The sequence below is a fragment of the Dipodomys spectabilis genome, unplaced genomic scaffold (genome assembly GCF_019054845.1).
Source record: "Dipodomys spectabilis isolate Male_0828 unplaced genomic scaffold, ASM1905484v1 ptg000036l, whole genome shotgun sequence".
In the NCBI taxonomy this organism is placed as follows: domain Eukaryota; kingdom Metazoa; phylum Chordata; class Mammalia; order Rodentia; family Heteromyidae; genus Dipodomys; species Dipodomys spectabilis.
Window position 1 is genome coordinate 664,788 of NW_024870713.1, and position 21,241 is coordinate 686,028.

Sequence of the window (21,241 nt, forward strand, 5' to 3'; positions counted from 1 at the left end):
AGATACAAGCAGAATGAAAACTTAAGTGGGTGGGACCATTTTCAGGTATAGTCTATAAGCCTGGCATGAGTGGAGGTGGACACTATAGTTAAGATGAAATTAGAAGACCGGATTATTACTGACTTGCATTGACAGCTGGAATATGGAGACAGGTAGAGCAGAAGCAAGTGCCTTTATTAGAGTCTAAGATGTGAACTAAGCATGATGCTCCGCGATTGAGATGTGATAAGGTACCAGTTCATGAGAGATGAAGACCAGTAATGAGAGATGAAGATAAAGTACTTTGGAAAGATAACTGAATAAAATCATTGTATATGACGCTATGAAACAGAAATCAACATGGAAAAAGATGACTGAATTTGGAAAACAGGGAAAGATAGACCTCTTTTGTTAAAGAAAAGTTTGGAAAATGTAGACCAAAATAGGCATTCAATAAAAAGTCAGATTTAGGATAACTTATAACAACAAATATCTTTAATTAGAAAGCAACAGACATGCAAATGGCAAGTGTAGAAATTTATTTGAACCAACATTTCCACTATAATGAAAATTACTTTTCAACATTGATCCAAGCTCCCACATCTGAAGGTTAGGGAAAATATTGCACTTTGTCTTTTCTAGCACTCCTCATACATGACAAAAAGTTTTTAAAACATTTTGCTAGTTTTGTTTACACACTCTCCCAAATTCATGCACACAGTCATTCCAAACCAATGGTAAGTCATCCCCCAAAGGGAAAAGCTCCAAAGAAACCAGAGCCTTAAAATTGCACTAAAGTTCTGTAAAGAAAAAAATATAACAAATGTCTCATACAAATTTCAGAACATCTAAGTGCTTGCCAAAAAGTTGATTATTCTTCATCCTCATTTTCATTCTCCTGACCAGATCCTTCTGATCTGTCACTCTCCAATCGGTCTTGAAAGAAAGATATGAGAATCACAAAAAGAAATACTTTTAGCATGCAATTATACATAATTTCAATCTATTTAACGCTAGTAAAATGTAATTAATTCAACACATAAATATGTGAAGATCAGTTCACATTAGGTATAGCTAAGTATTTTAAATGTTGCCTGTAGAGGTAAAGGAAAAAAGAAAAATACACTGCACCATTAGCTTTGGCTATGCATGTAATTCTAAAATATATAAAAACAACTCCGGAGATTTTACTAGATTACATTTTCCTGCAGTGGTTTTCACAGAGTTCCTTGGAAACTAAGTTTTAAGGAGGTATATTAGGTGCTATTAAAGAATGTGAAGCTGGGCACTGGTGGCTCACGCCTGTAATCCTAGCTACTTAGGAGGCTGAGATCTGAGGATTGAGGTTCAAAGCCAGCTCAGGCAGGAAATCCTATCAGACTTATCTCCAATGAACCACTAGAAAACCGTAAGTGGTGCTGTGGCTCAAGCAGTAGAGTGCTTGCCTTGAGCTGAAGAGCGCAAGGACAGTGCCCAAGCCCAGAGTTCAAGACCCACGACCGACTGAAAAAAAAAAAAAAAGAAAAAAAAAAAGAATGTGAAAAGAGGGAGGTTGTAAGAGAATATAGAGATCACGTTCTGGAAGACTGTGTAATTCAGTTTGTAAAAAAGATTTCTTAAAATTAAGCCAGGCACTGGTGTCATGCATGTAATCCTAGCCATTTGGGAAGTTGAGATCAGGAGGACTATTGTGGTGAGTGAATGAAGTATGTTCTTTCAAGCTTAAATCAGTCATGCTTTGTAGTTCTTTGCTAGTAATACTTTTCTTCAATTCTTTAGCAATAAAGACTTGCACAATTCAACTATTATTACCCTGACCTTTTCAAATACCTACTCTGCAGAGATATGAATTCACTTTTCCAAATTTCAGAATGTCTTCTATGAATCTCCTCATAATGATTCCAATTGAAATAATAGTTGTTTATCTGTCTAGATAAACAACACAGACTAGACTGTGTGCTCTTAGGAGAAGGCGAGAGATTTCTATCTTTATATCTTGAGGATCTAATAAAGGCTGTTCATTAATGATGTTTTGCTTAGGTTTTTGTTGTTGTTGTTTCTGTGATAAAAGGGGCTTGTGTGTGCTAGGTAAGAACTTTATCACCGAGCTCCAACTCCAGTCCCTCAATGCAAGTTTATTAAATAAATGTATTTTAAGTATAATTTTATTTATTTTTGTGCCAGTCCTGGGGCCTGAATTCATGGCCTGGGGGCTGTTCCTGAGCCTTTTTGCTCTACCACTTGAGCCACAGCTCCATTTCCAGCTTTTTGGTGGTTAATTGGAGGTAAGAATCTCACTAACTTTCCTGCCCAGGCTGCCTTTGAACCATAATCCTCAGAGCTCAGCCTCCTGAGTAGCTAGGATTACAGGCACAAGCCATTGGCACCTGACTGAATATAAGATTTATGAAGATAAGCTAAATCACATTATATTATATGAAGGCAACAACATAAAATTGCCACAGGATGGAATTTAGGTCATTTATGCCACAGAAACATTTCTCCAAGGTAATATGGAGAATATTAAGGTCAGGGATAAAAGAAAATTCAGTTCCACTGTTCACAGAAAGAAATAAACTCTGTATTGTTATTATTATTGTTGTTGTTGTTGTTGGTCATGGGTCATGGACCTAGGTGCTTTCTCTGAGCTCTTCAGCTCAAGGCCAGTGCTCTACAACGTTAGCCACAGCACCACTTCCAGTTTTCTGGTGTTTAATTGGAGATAAGAGTCTCATGGATATTCTTTCCCTGGCTGGCTTTGAATTATGATCTTCAGATCATACAGGCGTGAGCCACCTGTGCCCGGCTGTATTGCTATTATTGACAGAGGCTTAAACATTCTTACTGGATTACACATCAGTTTAGAGAAGGGACTATATATGTAAATATACAAGCGAATTACATTCCAATGACAAAATGGGAGATTTTATATGTGTGTGTGTGTGTGTGTGTGTGTGATTTATAACCTTAATTAGATTATTTAACTGTTATATAAGCAATCAGTACATACATGTAAACCAATGAACAAAATAGACTTCATAGATTATTAAGGAACTGAAATACAGTGGATGAATTTCTGACAAAATACTTAAAACTAAGGAATATTAATATAAAAACAAGCACTTTTTTGGGGGAGGCCTATATTGGGTATTGAATCCAGGGCCTGTGGGATTACATTATTTTTATTAAGTGATAACTTCCACGAAACACAAAACATTCAATTGCTGTTCTGCGAATGTATATATTATAAAAGGAAATTCTGGATATGGTGAACCAGATTCAAGAAATCTATTCTGTCATGTTAACAAAGCGTGGAGCAGCAGTTTCAGCCTATTTAAAGTAGAGAGCTTAAGTTTCTTTTGGTTGTTACACTATAAATGATGATAGGGAAATAGAGAATAAAGAAGAATCATTGCAAGCTTTAAATCATGAGGTCTGCAGCTACGGCTATAATTCTATAGTCCACAGCAGGCACTATAGACAAGTGAGGGTCAAGAGTCTCCTTCAACAGGGTGCAAGAAAACAGTCTGTGGCTTCTGAAATGTGGGCAGAGCTGTCAGTCTCTCCTCAAATCCAGCTTCTCTAACTGCCACAGTCACCTCAAAGTGAAAAACTCACTTTCTAAAACTAAATTAAATGAAAAATTTCTATTCATGAAGTGCTACTAAAGTAGTAATGCAAACAAGTTAACATTTCCACAAATCTTTACTTGGCAATTACAGACCAAAGAGGTCTGAACTACACTGTGTTCTTTTAAATGAAATCTGGAAATAGTAATCACTTTTATATTTATTGCTTTCAAAAGTAGCCAGTGCCAAATTGATTTTATAAGTAAGTTTATATTTGCAGAAAGATAATAAAAAGAGATACAATGTTTGCTGACGAAGGAGAGAGAAGGGAGATAAGAGAAAAAATTTCCAAAGGAAAATTGTATTCCATAAAAATCATGTCTTATTTTACATATTATGATTTGCAAAGAATTTATTTTCTTTCTTTTTTGGGGGGGGGAGGGGCGGTCGTGAGGCCTGAACTCTGGGCCTGGGTGCTGTCCCTCAGCTCTTCAGCTCAAGGCTAGCACTCTACCACTTGAGCCACAGTGCCACCTCCGGCTTTTTTCTTTTTGCTTATGTGGTGCTGAGGAATCGAACCCAGGACCTCAGGCATGCAAGGCAAATGCTCTACCACTGAGCCACCTTCCCAGCCCAAGAATTTATTTTCTTAAGAAAAATAATATATACAAAATGTATCAATGGCCAAAGATTTGATATTAGAAGTTCATTCATTTACACATCTATTTACCAAATATTTACTGAATATTATGTTTAGGTGCTGTTCTAGCTAAAAATGCAGTTGCAGAGAGGACATATTAGATCTATGCAGCTGGGGATACAGCTACGTGGTAGGGCATTTGCTTGCCTACTATGTGTGAGTCCTAGGTTCATTCTCAGAACTGCAAAACAAAGCAACAAAAACTTGTTTTTCATAAGATTACTTTCTAGAGAAAGAATGAAAACAAGCAAGACAACAAATGTATTTTTCTTCTTTAATCTGAATAAGGCAAAAAAGAAATGAAAAGTTAGTGATAAGTACCTGAGGACAATAAATCAATGAACTGAGTGTGACTAAAAAAAGGCACAGAAAGCAACTGAAGACAGTGGTCAGAGAGGACTCCTGAGGAGGCACGTAACATTGCTTTCCGTTTTCAGTTGTATATAAAGTTTTGGGGCCAAATATTTCAAGCAGAGGCAACAGTGAGTAAAAGGTCTTAAATGTATTAACAATCTTGGATGAGGAATAAAACAGAGCTGGAAGTAGAAATTAGAGGGTAGCAGGGTTTAGGTTATTTAGGAACTAGTAGATCACAAAAGAATCAGGGGTTTTAATGTTAGGAGCAATGGGTAAGCTATTGATTCTTAAGAATTTTAAAGGGAGTGATATAATCTAATTTGTGTTTTTAAAAAAGGGGGTCATCAGCTGAATGACTGTCACTTGAGCCAGGTGCTAGTGGCTCACACATCTGTAATCCTAGCTACTCATGAAGATGGATCTAAGGATCATGGTTTGAAGCTAGCCTCGGCAGCCAAATCTGAAAGACTGCTGTCTCCAATTTACCAGCAAAGGCCAGAACTGAAGGGGTGGCTCAAGGAGTAGAATGCCAGCAGTGACTAGAAGAAAGCTGAATGAGAGTGAGAGGTTCTGATTCGGATGTTCTGATGACAAACTTTGCAAACCCATCCAGAAAAACACTATACATTTCCACATGCTGCAATCCAGAGGTATGAAGGGATGAATTTCAAGTGATAATGTACAATTCATGTAAGACATGCTAATACATATAAACTCTATCCAGAGAACATGAGGAGGCACAGAAGAATTTTAAATAGGGTAGAAACATGTTCAGATTTAAAGATATTCTAAAAGATTCTAAATGGTTAATCTATAACATTATTATCCTTTCAAAGCCTCTCGGGATATTGGACAACCTTTATATAGTCTAGATGAGGAATCTTTTTTTTTTTGGTCGGTTGTGGGGCTTAAACTCTAGGCTTGGGTGCTGTCCCTGTGCTCTTCAGCTCAAGGCGAGCACGCTACCGCTTGAGCCACAGTGCCACTTCCAGTTTTCTAGTGGTTTATTGGAGATAAAAGTCTGACGGACTTTCCTGCCCAGGCTGGCTTTGAACCGAGATCCTCAAATCTCAGCCTCCTGAATAGCTAGGATTACAGGCGTGAGCCACTGGCGCCAGGCTTAGATGAGGAATCTTAAGTGCATTATTATTGAAAATAATTTTGATTGCTTTTGCCAGGGGACTGAACATAGGAACATACTGTCTTGTGCATGCTAGGCAAATGCTGCTGAATTAATATCCCTATGACCAATTTTTCTTGCCTTAAAAAATATATTCAGGGGGGTTGGGAAGGTGGCTCAGTGATAGAGCGCTTGCCTTGCATGCTCGAGGCCCTGGGTTCGATTCCTCAGCACCACATAAGAAAAAAGGAAAAAGCCGGAAGTGGCGCTGTGGCTCAAGTGGTAGAGCGCTAGGCCTTGAGCTGAAGAGCTGAGGGACAGCGCCCAGGCCCAGAGTTCAAGCCCCACTACCGGACCCCCCCCCCCCCAAAAAGAAGAAACAAAAAATATATTCAGGGGCTAGGAATGTGGCTCACTGGTAGAATGCTTGCTTTGCATGCGTGAGGTCCTGAGTTCAATTCCTCAGCACCACATAAACAGAAAATGCTGGAAGTGGCACTTTGGCTCAAGTTGTAGAGTGCTAGCCTTGAGCTGAAGAGCTGAGGGACAGCGCCCAGGCCCAGAGTTCAAGCTCCACAACCGATACCCCCACCCCCCCAAAATAAATATATGTAAGAATCTTCAATTATCTGTATTTGGCATTTTAAATTTAATTTTTTTAATTATAAAAGCCCCAGAGGAATGTCTGTGATATGCTCAAATGGAAGAGTGCTTACCTAACAAGTTTAAGGCCCTTAGTTAAAATCCTAGTACACATAAACAAGCCCCAGAGGTAATTTGAAAAGGATCTTTCATTAAAGATCTATAGTAGGCACAATGGCTTATATCTATATAATATCATCTACTTGGGAGGAAGAAATTGAGAGGACTATAGATCAAGGCCAGCCCATGCAAATCTTATCTACACCCCATCTCAACAAATAAGTCAAACATGCTACTTATAAGGGAAGTTGGGTAGAAGGACCTAAGTGTGAGAACGGCCAGGGGCAAAAAAAGCATATTCTGAAAATAACTAAAGTGAAAAGTGGTTAGGGACATAGTTCAAGTGCTTGCCTACAAAGCTCTAGGCCCTAAGTTTAAACCCCAGTACCACAGGTAAATAAAATTTCAAACCTGGAATAATAGATGGGATGAAATAACCTGTGGCTAAAATGTACCCATTTGGTCAATGTATACTCCAAACTCCCTTGAAACTGAACTTGAGAACAGAAGAGGAAAAGAATAGCTGACTAATAGACCTATCAAATAACCATCTTTTTTTTTTAATCTCTCGGGGATAAAAGAATAAATACAAACTTTTGGGTACTTTGTCTAGTCTTTTGCAAAAGAGAAGCAAGAAAATCTACTTAAAGCAGTTTAAATTGCCTATTCATTACTAGCAAAAGGATATGGAAATGAAAAGGGAATATTTATACCATAAAATACCTACCTATTCTAAATTCCAAGAAACTGGTGGTAGCTATTTCCTAACAAACTATTGCACCTGTAACAAAAACTACTTTCTTATAGGCTAACTCTACAAAAGAGCGGACCATCACATAAACAATAAAAACATGCACATTTTAGGAGTGATCATTAACAAATGTTTTTCTTTATTTGTAATATGCTGCTTTTTAAACTCTGAAATCCAATAGACGAATATTAAGGATTACTTGTTATTGAAGAAAATGGATCAAATGAAGGCACAGTGACTAATTTAATGCAGGAATCCAAAGAAATATTGTAAAAAATTGTTATGGTACTAACATTTTTTGTTTACATTTTAGGTTTATTTTTTGTTTTTCCCAGTTAAAATTTTCCATTTTCCTAGTAACAGTATTTATAATTTGAATTATTATTCTCTAACTTAATTACAAAGATATAATGCTTTTTCAATTTTTCAAATGTGCTCTATGGCTTAGGAAAATGTCACATGATTATTTATTGTACCTAGAATACTTACTTCTTCTTCCCTACTGAATCTGAGGAAATGGTATTGAATGTATTGTTTATATAGACATAATATGACAGTAGAAGTTATTTGAACGAAAAGTGAGGATGGAGGTGGACAATATAACAACTTTAAGGTTAGAGATTTTGGTGTATTCCCCACTTTTAAAGAGGGCTAAAAGAGTGGCTGGAGATGTTACAAAGAATGTAGTAATAAGAAAGTCATTTGACATTAAATCATCCAGAGGTTTGTATTTCATAGTAATGGCTTGCATAAGATAAGTTTATAGGCCACAGGGAAAATAAGGGCTTGGAAATTAGTTTCAAATTCAGACTTTAATGTTTATTAGGTGTATGGCCTAGGATACCTTCCTAAAAATAATGTACTTTGTTAAGGTTTAAAACTAAATGAGGGTATTTCTGTGAAATGATTAGTATACTTGGTATGTTATAGATAATCCATATTATATAGTATTTGTTTTACTGTTTGACATAGTATATTTCTTAGCTAGGCTATTATTGATTTTGAATAAACCTATTAAAATATATTTAAAATATCTAAAGGCTTATCATGTGCTCTGTACAATGAGAGAAAAGTTGATAAATGTTTTCAAGTAACCTTCTTATATACCATTTTTCAATAACTTTAATGCTAAGGTCAAGGATTCATAAAAATTAATTTCAGAAGTTGCTTTTATTTTGTGATATTAAGAAAAATACATAAATCTCTTTAAAATAGATCTTAATTTTTTTCGAATATAGCAATGATTTTAATGGTACAACAGAAGTTCTTACCAGCTCGGATGTGATTCAGTGATGCCAACATCCTCAACATGAACGAAGCTGGAACTGTAATAGTGTTTCTAGTTTCTTCCAGCATGAGTTCATTTCGTGTTATAACCTAAAGGCAATTTAAACAACAGTGTTAAAGATCATAGAGTAATGATATTTTTTCTTGAAGATTAAGAAAACAATAAACAATTATCAGGTCCTAGAAGAATTATTTCTTTATTTGTGTGATGTCTATATTTCTGCTTTAAGGTAAATAAAGTAAGGATAAATCATGTGCTTTGGTGCCAAATAATTACTTCACCTTGCATTTAAGTAAGATAAGAAAGTACTACTATTCTTAAGGTGGCCTAAAGACAAAGGTCAAACACTGAGACAACTTATAGTGTTTAAGAATTCAATTTAGCTTTTACGTGTAAAAGTACTTAAATTTAGAGCTTTCTAGAAAAGTTCACTTTGTGTTGGCTTTTACTGTCTCCTATAGCAGAAGTGACATAGCAGTATTAAATTATTATTTAGTAAAAATAACAATTATTATTACTATTACCAAAATTGCTATTACTATTAACAGTGTTCAGTTTATCATCCTGAGGTCACTTTGATTGCTTGAGAATATATCACTTTGATTAAGGCAAAATTTTTCTTTTTCATTTTAATGGTACGTGCATTATCTAGTATTCTAGTGTTCTCTCTTTTGTTTAGCAATAATTATGCACAACTTTTTTATTTCTTTGAGGTGAGAGTATATTTTTATTTTCTAACTGCCAAATATAAAGATCAAATTCTTAAGTATGTTTGTGCAGCTCAAAAATAAAAAATATATTAAGGGAGGGGAAACACTGGTCTAAGGGCAAGGCACACTTGAAGCACGTTTTATGTTTGGTTGTATTTTCTTTGTATTTTATAAACATTTATTTAAACTTGTAGCAGTTTTAAGTAAATTTCCAAAATGTATGCTCAACAATAATCATTAAAACATTTGCAGCATAAAAACATTTATTTTGTTTTATTTATTATATTTTGGTAGTATTGAGGTCTGGAGAAAGTAATTTTGGAAAAAAAAGTTTGGGAAGATGTCACAATGAATTGTATCTTAAGAACACCACATAGTACTAAATGTTCCTGAACACCTAGCGACAAGAAAAAAAAGGCATTAAAAGTACATGGCAAAGGTTAAAAAAAAGGAAGAAAAGACAGCATGATGTCAAGTGTGGTGGTGACTCACACCTATAATTCAGTACTAAATAGACTGATACAGGTTTGTGAATTGTGAGACAAATATTAGTCTGGGCAACATAGTGAGGCTCTATCTCAAACAAACAAAAATAATTTAAGGAAGAAAATGACGTTAACCTGATCAACAGTTCCTCAATAATTTAACAATAAATTCCTGATTCATTAGGGTACTCAGTCCTTAAAATCTTGTCTCACCTCTCTTGTTAGTCTATGAACTACTTTTGTACATGTACTTTAAGGTTCATCACAATGATGCTTCACTTACCTTATACTAACTTGGCACATGCTGAGACTTCTTTCTCAAAAGCTCTTTGCTTCTGTCTACCTGCAGCAAACTTAAGACCAATTCTGATTTCTTCTGTGGAAACTTTTAGTATTTTTATGTCTTTCTCATTAGAATATAAATTCTGAGGTATTATTTTGTTAAACCAGTACTGTTTGATAAACATCAAGTGTTTTATGAATTGGTATTAAATGAAAATATATATGGAACCTATGCTATGAAATTTTAACATTGGTATAGAACAATGATCTTCTAAATTACAGCTTCAATAGTAGATGCTCATTTTCACAAATAAAAGCCCTAGTTGAAGTTGAGAAGAGAACCCTTCAAAGTTCAGCATTTGTACATATCACAAACCTCTTTTCTCAAAAATTGGTAAGAAACAGATCTATACAAAGATCAGTTTGAAAAATTTTGCTTTAATAAGAAGCTAAGGAAATCTTAAAAATAATAAAAGATTGTCTAATTATTCGTTCTGTTTCCTTGTGATTTTGGAAGAGAAAGTAGTATTTACTTTCTTTTTGCTTTTTTTGCCAGTCCTGGGGCTTGAACTCAAGGCCTAGGCACTGTCCCTGAGCTTCTTTTACTCAAGGGTAGCACTCTACCACTTGAGCCACAGTGCCACTTCTGGCTTTTTCTGTGTATCTGGTACTGAGGAATCGAACCCAGGGCTTCATGCATGATAGGTAAGCACTCTACCACTAAGCCACATTCCCAGCCCTCCTTTCTAGCTTTCTATGAAAAAAAAAAAACCCAGAATCATATCACAATGAATTGTGTCTCAAGAACCCCATGCAGTACTAAATGTTCCTGAACACCTAGAGACAGCCTAAGCAAAGGAAAAAAAAAGCATTAAAAGCACATGGCAGTTCAACCACTTTGGAAAGTAGTATGGAGGTTCCTCAAAAGACTCCACATAGAGCTCCCCTATGACGCAGTAATCCCACTTTTGGGCATTTACCCAAATGTTTACAAACAAGACCACACTAAAGCTACCAGCACAACTATGTTTATTGCAGCACTATTTACTACAGCTAAGATATGGAACCAACCCAGATGCCCCTCAGTAGATGAATGGATCAAGAAAATGTGGTATATATACACAATGGAATTCTATGCTTCCATCAGAAAGAATGACATTGCCCCATTTGTTAAGAAATGGAAAGACTTGGAAAAAATTATATTCAGTGAAGTAAGCCAAGCCCAAAGAAACATAGGTCCCATGGTTTCCCTTATTTGCAATATCTAGTATACGTCTGAGTCAAGCAGAAAAGGTCAGATAAGGTGATGTTAGGGAAATGAACCCTAAGATATGTACTCAAATGTTTTTTTCTTTCATGCGATTGTTTCTAACACATTTATAAGATTATTTCTTTGTTGCTTTGTATGTTCCTCCCCTACAGTATAGCCCCTGCTTTCACTGTATTTGATGTCGGTATAATTTGTGAAGGGGAAGGGGAAAAACAAATCCTTTAAATAGGGATACAGGTGGACCCGTTGCAACAAAGAGATGTACAAGTCGTTATGTCAAAAACGAACTTTACAACTTTGGTGGGGGGGAGGGGGAGGAGGGAGTGGGGAGGATGGGAAGAGATGGGAAGGGGATACAAAGGAGGAGGCTACAATGCTTGATAAGAAATGTACTCATTATCTTGCCCATGTAATTGTAACCCCTCTGTACAGTATTTTCACAATAAAAAAAAATTTGTACCCTGTTTAAAAAAAAAAGCACATGGGGCTGGGAAGGTAGCTCAGTGATAGAGAGCTTGCCTTGCATGCATGAGGCCCTGGGTTCGATTCCTCAGCACCACATAAGCAAAAAGAAAAAAGCCGGAAGTGGTGCTGTGACTCAAGTGGTAGAGCGCTAGCCTTGAGCTGAAGAGCTGAGGGACAGCGCCCAGACCCAGAGTTCAGGCCCCATGAATGGACCCCCCCCCCCAAAAAAAGACAAAGCACATGGCAAATGTTATGATTATGGAGAAAAGCTCTTAGTAAAACCATTTGTGGTTGTTTTGTTTTTGGTTTTTATTTGGTACAGGAGGGTCTGGGTGTTGTCTCTGAGCTTTTTTGCTCAGGCTAGTGCTCTACCACTTGAGCCACAGCTCCACTTCTTGTACTTTGGGTGCTCAATAAGCTATAATAGTCTTACAGATTTCCCTGGCTGGGCTTTGAATACTGATCCTTAGATCTCAGTCTTCTCAGTAGCTAGGATTACAGTGTGAGCCTTTCTCCTTTCTTTTCTTGCTTTTTTATACAAGGTCTCACTATGTAGCCCCATTTATTCTCAAACTCCTGATCCTCCTGCCTGCCTCAGCCTGGAATCACAGGCAGCATGATCAGATAAAACTGTCTTAAGATGAAAGAACTTTTAAATGATTTTTATTGAAATAAGTACAATAGCCAAACTTCTTTTTCCTAAGTTACAACATAATTAATATTAATAATCAATTAGCATGATATTATTTTGATTTTATCTCACTAGTATTTAAACATGCTTTGACTTTAATTTCCTCTAAAATGATTTGACATCATTAACTTTGTTAACCCGCTTTAGTTAGCAACTAATATTAAATATTAATATTAATTAGTTAACAATTAATAATAGAGTGCCTTCTCTCAGGACAATACTTTAAGAACAAATTAAAATATGACCTATAACCAGAAGAGTAAAAATCTTACTTCATCAGCAAGTTTTCGGTTAAAAATCCTTGATTCTTCTAATGGTGACCAGATCTTTATGTCATAATCAATGCCAGATGAAGCTAGAACTAGAAATAAAATTTACATCTTAATGAAGAGATTAAAAACATGTCAAGGTATACATAAATATATATATGTGCATGTATATATGTACATATATGTAGCAAAATTCAGTTGAAATGGAAATTTTACATTTGACTACTAATTTTTTTTTTCTGTTATGGGGGTTTACACTCAAGAGCTTCAAAATTGCCAATTTGCTGGGCTGGAACTCAAGCACTTGAGGCACATTTCTAGCCCTGGATATTTGCTAGTTATTTTGGAGACAGAGTCTCACAGATTTTTCTGCTCAGGCTGGCTTCAAACTATGTCCAGATCTGTCTTCTAAGTAGCTAGGATTACATCCGTGAGGTACCAGAGTCTAACTTACTTTGAAGATTTCTTAAAAGTAATCTTAGAATCTGGGCACTGATGGCTCACTGTCTATAATCTTAGCTACTACATAGGCTGAGACCTGAGAATAGTGGTTCAAAGCCAGCTCAGGCAGAAAAAAACATGATACTCATATCTCCAATTCACCAGGCTAAAGCTGGAAGTGGAAATGTATCTCAAGTGGTAGACCATGAACAAAAGAGCTGAGCAAGAGCCTGAGTTCAAGTCCTAGTACAAAAAAGTTTAGTTATGCAAGACTAATAGATAATAAAACTTGGACGAAATATTAGAAGAATAAACTCTTCAACCATTTCCTTAGATTTTTTGCCAAAAGCATACTTTTTTTTTTTTTTTTTTCCGTTCATGGGCCCTGAACTCTGAGCCTGGGCACTGTCCCTCAGCCCTTCAGCTCAAAGCTAGTGCTCTACCACTTGAGCCATAACGCCACCTCCAGCTTTTTCTGCTCATGTGGTGCTGAGGAATCGAACCCAGGGCCTCATGCAATCAAGGCAAGCAGGTACTGTACCACTGAGTCACCTTCCCAGCCTCAGACTCTGTTTTAAATTCAAGTAGGGATATAGAAGCACCAGGCACTGCTTAGTGGGATAATTTATTCTTTTTTTTTTTTGGTTGGTTATGGGGCCTGAACTCTGGGCCTGGGCACTGTCCCTCAGCTCTTCAGCCTCAAGGCTAGTGCTCTACCACTTGAGCCACAACGCCACTTCCAGATTTTTCTGCTTATGTGGTGCTGAGGAATCAAACTCAGGGCCTCATGCATGCAAGGCAAGCACTCTACCACTGAGCCACCTTCCCAGTCCTAGATTATTCTTAAATAATAATATGTAGGGGGAAAAAGAGTTGATGAATCATCTGAACAATCTAGCCCTTGTCCTAAAAAGATCATCTTACTTGGGTCAAATGGGTGTGGCTGCAGACAGTTTACCACATGATTATCAGCTTCCAGAAGCATCAAATGCTCAGCAGTGTGCCGATCCCAGATGAAAATATGGCCACAGTCAGAACCACTCATTACAAAGTTAGCACCCCAAAAATTGGCTTCTTTTATCTAAGGGTTTAAAAAAATAAATAAACATTCAAGTCAAAATTATTATAAGAAAGTTTCTTCTTGCATCTTAAAATCATGACATTCATCAGCAGGGATTATATGGCAGTTAGAGATTCAAAATCTCTCATGAGAACACTGCTTTGTTCAATAGTACATATTTATGGTGCCTGAAATAGGACTTGGCATAGAATAGCAGCAGTTAGAGATAATAATTGCTAACTGAATGAATGGGGTTTCTGGGTTTGGGACAATATAAAGGAAATTTATATACATTTACTATTGAATATTACAAAAATTGCCCCATTGTATTTAAAAGACAATAAAAATAACTCATAAAAAACAAACTGGCTTTTATACTTTGCACTTCAGATCAGAATTTAAAAAATCATTTCCTCTGCAGCTGCAACTTCACAAAAGAGAAGAAAGGAGCAGCTTTCTTGATACTTGGAATTGCTGTGATATTTACTTCTCTTCCTTATTTTCATTCATTCCCTTAATAATTATCATCTAAAATTTTAAGCCTCAAAGTGCACTAAATTAAATCAGTTACTTCTCTTAAAATAAATATTTTTAAAAGTTTTAAACTATTTTTGCCAATAATAGCTAGAGGTGGGTAATTTTTACTGTATCTCAAAGTTAATTTTTTCTTACCTGTACCCTAAAAAAGCAAGCTAAAACACAATTTTCAGCTACCTGTGGTAACATAATGCAAATATGAGGAACAAATTTTATGAGTAGCTCAGAGTAAAATAGTTATTATAGAATTATCTGAAAGGGTCTATTATTAAATAATAATGCATTGGATTTATGGATTTTAGATACCACCTTATCTAAAGAGAAAGAAAAGAGAGCAATAGTTTCTTGTTAAAAAATTAAAAGAATTCCATATATTTTCTTCAGTAGGCTAGTTTTCTTATAAAACAAAAGTAAAGGTTAAAAGATAGTCTTTCACAATATGATATAGGATTTAAAAAACATTAGGGATGACTATGAAGATTCAGTGTTACACTGAAATCACACTGGTAATATATGAGGATAATAATTATGCAAGAAACATTTTATGAAACTGCATTTCATGAAGAATGCCATAAGCATTTAGTACCATTGTCCTGGAGTTGCGATGGCCCTTATAAACCATCTTTACTAATGGCCTTCTAATGTTCAAAGTATCCAGTTCTTCCATTTCTTTTCTTTCTTTTCTCCTCCTGAAGAACTCCTGAATGCGAGCAACAGCAGAGCGTCTGAATAACATATTAAAACAAAAAACAGGAATCAGTAAAAAATATTCACAGGCTATTTCAGAATAAAGAATTTAAAGTAGAATAAATCTAAGACATATATAAATACATTATTTCACTAAGGTATCCCCACCAAAAGCATGAAACAACAGACAATGGTGAGACTGTATCAGACTATAGTTGGGTTACTATAACCAAATACTTTAGTTAGAGATCACCTAGAAATTTGGAACTATTGAAAAAAGTATATAGCATGCAGAACACTGGTTTCTAAAGACAACTATATAAAATCATAAGACAGACAAAATTAAATGCAATTTTACCACAAATAAAACATATCCCATTTTTGACAATGTTAATAGACACTTTGTATTCATATACTGTTTTGTAGAATGGGAACTTTTTTGTACTACTTAAAGATAATAAAAAATTTAAAAAATCCCATTCTTTATTATGCTTCTCTTTACATTGTAAAAATGTACAAACTAAGAGTAACATATTAGCATGGATAAACTATTTTTATTTTATTGAAAACATTGTTCAAAGACATTCCAAGAGTAGACTCATCAAAAAAAAGAGAATATCCAAGTAAAAATTTAGAGCTAATGAGGCAGATTTTGTTCTAAGAAGTTAGACTGTTGGAGAAGTAGGGACTCAAGAAGGTTCTTTTGTGGTTCTTTTCATATCTAAGTGACAAGAATTTGGGAAATGATGTAATATTTGTAGGAGTTTAAAAGGGATGCTATGCTTATTTTATTGCAAACTTTTTACTGAAGTACAGTGCAAATAGAGAAAGAAAAAGGTCATAAGGTATAGCTAGCTCACTGAAAACTCAACAATACAAAAAATGGAGCATAACCAGGATTCCAAGTACTCCATTCCTAATATTTCTCTTTCCTTAAAAAAACATCACTTTTCTGGTATCTGATCTCATCATTTTGTGAACCTTAATTAAATGGAATTATACAAAATATACTTTTATGTTTAACTTTATTTCAACAGTTTGTATTTAGCAGATGTTCATCTTCTTTGCCTAGAGTATTATTTTATTAAAATATAATTTATCAATTTTTAAAATGTACTTATTTATATTATTGGTAGATACTGGATAATGTATAGTTTCCGAATACTGAAACAGGACTACTATGAACATTTGACTATATCTTCAAGTGAACATAAATATACGTATTTATGTTGGATATATACCTAAAGAGTAAGTTGCTGAACTATAGTATGCTTAAATGTTCAGCTTTAGGTATTTCTAGCTTTCCAAAGGAGTTGTACAAATTTACACTCCCAGCAATGTATTAAGAGTTTCCAGTACAATATGGTTTGAGAAGAAATTAAATAATAAAAATTTATGTATAAGCTCTGACTCAAGTTTCACTTTTAAAAAAGTATACTTTATGAAAGAAATATTCATATATATATATATGCTTAGCAAGCATTAGGTTAAAAAAAAGACGAACACAACTATCAGATAATCCCATATAAAATCCTAATTATATCTTTTACAAATACATCAAAATTATTTACAAATTTATTATCTGCAAGGCACAAAGACAGTTTCTATAAATTTTCAAGGCTAGGCCTCACACCAACCATGTTCTTTGACTGCAAGTTAGATGAGAATTATAAAAGCTGAATTTGTCAACTTAAGAGTATAAAGTGGGAGGAGTGGAAGGAAGTGGGAGGTGAAGGAAGGAAGGGATAGTGGGAGAACAACAAAGGAGAGGGTAAGAATGCTCGACAAGAAATATACTCATTACCTTACTCATGTAACTGTAACCCCTCTGTACATCAACTTTATAATAAAATAAAGTGAAAAAGAAAAAGAAAAAAAAAAAGAAGAGTTTAAAGCCAGGTGCCAGTGGCTCACACCTGTAATCCTAGCTACTCAGGAGGCTGACAGCCAAGAACTGCAGTTCAAAGCAGAGAGCCCAGGCAGGAATGTCCATGAGACTCTTATCTCCAATTAACCAGCAGAAAACCAGAAGTGGCGCTGTGGCTCAAGTGGTAGAGTGCTTACCTTGAGCTGAAGAGCTCAGGGACAGTACCCAGAGTTCAAGACCCATTACTGACCAAAAAAAAAGTTCAGAAAAAGGACTACAAAACAATCAGGTGCCAGTGATTAACACCTGTAATCTTAGCTACTCAGAAAGCTGAGATCTGAGGATCATGGTTTGAAGCCAGCCCAGACAAAAAAGGCCTTGAGACTCTTCTCTCCAATTAAGTACCCCTTCCCGGCAAAAAGAACCAGAAGTGAAGCTGTTGTTCAAGTAGTATAGTGCTAGCCTTGACCAAAAAAAAATCTCAGGACAGCGTGTAGGCCCTGAGTTCAAGCCCTAGAACTAATACCAATTAATGATAATCATGACAATGATGATAATAAAATCTCAAAACAGATGGCAGTATATAGTAAATATAAGTTGTTTCTTTGAAGAGAAACATAATTTTTCCATAAAAGATAAAAAAAATACTGGGCCAAGAATGTGGCTCTGTGATAGAGTACTTGCCATTCATGGATGAAGCCCTGGGTTTGATTCTTAAGTACCACATAAACAGAAAAAGCTGGAATTGGTGTTGTGGCTCAAGTGGTAGAGTGCTAGCCTTGAGCAAAAATGAAGCTCAGAGATAGTGCCCAGGCCCTGAGTTGAGGCTCCATGACTGGCAGAAAAAAAAAAAAGATAAAACATAATCAAACAATGTTTTAACTGAAATAGTAATCAAATCATGTTTTAACTGAAATAGTAGTTACAACTAAAAATATAACAGAATTTAAAGGCAATAAAGATATTATAATAATACATTTGAAAAAATTACATGAGTTGACCAATTCAAAAATAACTTTCTAATTGGCAGAAGGAATAAATAGTTTAACAAAGAAGCATATTCCAAGTGGAAAGCACTAGGCTCAGATTCTTTTTGTTCTTGTTGGTCAAGGGGCATGAACTCTGGGCCTGGACACTGTCCCTCAGCTCTTCAGCTCAAGGTGAGAACTCTACCACTTGAGCCACAGCACCACTTCTGGTTTTCTGATGGTTTATTGGAGATAACAGTCTCACGGACTTTTCTTGCCCAGGCAGGCTTTGAACCATGATCCTTGGATCTCAGCCTCCTAAGTAGCTAGGATAATAGGTCTGAGCCACTGGTGCCTGGCTTATAGATGGTTTTATACCTAACTTTCACAGAAAATACCATTCAATCTATATAAACTCTAACATCAGTTAGTGCCCAGAACATGACTACAATTTTAAGAAAAACTACAAATAATTTCAGGTAAAAGATTATGTTACCAAGTTATCTCTACATTTATTGACACCATTTAAAAATGTCTTTCAGAGAGGGGACACCAAGATGGCAGCGGGACAGTAGGGAAACGCCACAGCTCTCTCCAACCAAAAAGAGAGTTCATGTTCCAATGCTTAATTTTCCCGAGACCGACAACAACAAAAAGACGAACACCCAGAGAAAAACAGGAGGTGGGGAAACATGAAAACCCCTCCCCCAACCTTTACTGGCTGCGCAGCCAGCCCGGCCCAGCGGGGGGCTGATCCCCAGAGACACAGGGGGTCATCTGCAGGTCACCCGAGCAGAAGACGCCTGAGGTACCTCAGTGTCAGACCTGCTGATCATCATGAACAGAGAAACCTCTGAGCCAGAAGCTTGTACAAAGATCCTAATCCCACCCCTCACTCTCCAAGCAGAGGGGCTCCATCCCTCCAACCCACCTGGCCCCACGGCAGAAACCCCATAACTACACGGATTGCCCACAGAACACCAGAGCAGAAGACCTTCAAGGTACTGCTGCTGATCCGGAGAGCGCAAACAGAGACAAACCCCAACGCTTAGAACTTGCACTGAGACTGAGAACCCTTCCCCACCCCTCGACCAGAGGCCCATCCCTCAGCGCAAACCCAAACAGCACCAACAGATCCAGAAACAGAGGAGAAACACACAGAGCCACCACCCACCAGCCCAGCCCACAAGCATCTCAAGTGAACTCTGATTGAAGCAGCAACCGGTGACCTACATCACACAAAAACAACAACTAGCTCCAGGGTGAGTACACTGCAGGGAATAGTGTATCCCTCAAGGGAGACCAGAGCTGGTAGGAACCCCCAGACCTTGACCCAGACCCCTACCTCAACACCTAGACTACAGGACCCACTAAAACTGGGAACTGTTTGAGAGCTCCACCAGCCCATGGAGCACACCCAGTCATCCAGGCTAGATCAAGAGCACCCTTGGAACGGAGCTGAAACACCCAAGCCAGGAACAGTGCCCCTGGGTCACAACAGCCAACAGTGGAAGAAACTTGAACTGTATACTCCAGGCTGTGTAACCCAGCGGGATACACAGCAGCATAGGTCCAACACTATGCCCAAGGCAGGGGACCAGGAGCCAGGACCAGGCCTGGGGATCCCGTGCCTGAGCAACACAACCAACTCCTCCCAAATGAAGTCAGAAGCTGAATATACGCATCAGCAGAGGGGAGAAAACAGGGAACTGCAACCCCTGGGAATCACGTCCATGACAGTAAAAGACCTGGGTGTCCAGGGAAAGAGAACCAGAACCCACCAGAACCCAACCCATATATCCCAGGCCAGGAATTGGACAACTCAGGCAGCCAGCACCTGTTAATAGTCAGGAGCTCAGGCTGGTAGGTGGCTCAGCAATAGAGTGCTTGCCTTGTGTGCATGAGGCGCTGGATCTGATTCCTCAGCACCATGTAAGCAGAAAGGGCCAGAGTGGTAGTGTGGCTCAAATGGTAGGGCACCAGCCTTGAGATGAAGAGCTGAAGGACAGCGTCCAGGCCAGAGTTCAGGCCCACAACCGGCCAAAAAAACCCAAAAACCAAAAACCAACAACAACAAAAAACCACATCAGGAGCCCACAGCAGACTCCAGAAACTGGGAGAGAGTACATTCAGCACATTCAATCTCACCAAGAGCACTTGTAAGACTAAACAGGAGCAGTGTAGGCCGTTCAGTCCTTCTAAAGGCAGGAACTGCAAGTGATCTCCAGCAGAGAGCTGAGAGCCCTATGGGGGGTCAGACTAGTGGCTGGAGTTTGGCCCCCAACAGAACCATGACCATGTACAGACTCTCTCCGCCAGCCCAGAAATAGCAACCAAGCAAATATGGACACCTATTAACCAAAACAAAATTTCAGATTAGTCTCCAGTAATCCCTGAATGCCCATGCGAAAATCACAGAGAAAAATTACAAGGTTTATCAATACCCAGGATAGCAAGCTACCCCCAAAAGCTAGGAGCCACCCAGGGGAGAGCCCCTGTGAGAGCAAAGCAGGAATGGAAGACAAAAGCTACATCCAAGACATGCTGGAGGCAATGATTCAAGAAATAAAGCGAGAAATAGAACAGAAATTTAAAGAACACAGGGACGAACTATCGAAAGAGATGCAGGGTCTCAAACAGGAGGTGCACGCAAAAATAGAGGCAGTACACATCTGACTAAGAGGCGAGATTAGTACTTTGAGAACCAACATAGAATCCATAAATGAGTCCATTTCCTCCATGCAAACCACAATGGAAGCTGCAGTTAACAGAGTGAACAAAATGGAATGTAGAGTGTCAGATACAGAAGACAGAATACACCAACTGCAGAAAAAAGTCACAGATAAGGAAAAATCACTTAAATTATGCCAAAGGGAAATCCAAGAGCAAGTGGATAGTGCCAAGAAATTTAACCTTCATATAACTGGAGTGGATGAAGGTGAGGAATATCAAAGCAAGGGAATGCAACACCTACTCAACAAGATTATCAGTGAAAATTTCCCTCATCTTAAAAAAGACACTCTTACCTACATAACAGAAGCAT

At 37.2% G+C, this 21,241-nt stretch overlaps 1 protein-coding gene across 4 annotated transcripts in view; it reads right to left on the reverse strand.

The window, feature by feature from the left end:
* Positions 1–460: 460 nt before the first annotated feature.
* Positions 461–21,241, reverse strand: part of Dcaf6 (DDB1 and CUL4 associated factor 6) — a 120,386-nt gene continuing 99,605 nt past the window's right edge. For all 4 annotated transcript variants that reach the window (XM_042677374.1, XM_042677377.1, XM_042677376.1 and 1 more), the window contains 5 exons: positions 15,263–15,401; positions 14,004–14,160; positions 12,642–12,730; positions 8,450–8,555; positions 461–915 (listed from right to left, as the gene is read on the reverse strand). In XM_042677374.1, the coding sequence (XP_042533308.1) occupies positions 851–915; positions 8,450–8,555; positions 12,642–12,730; positions 14,004–14,160; positions 15,263–15,401 (556 nt within the window). In that variant the 3' untranslated portion in view covers positions 461–850. The remainder of the gene's footprint in view (positions 916–8,449; positions 8,556–12,641; positions 12,731–14,003; positions 14,161–15,262; positions 15,402–21,241) is intronic.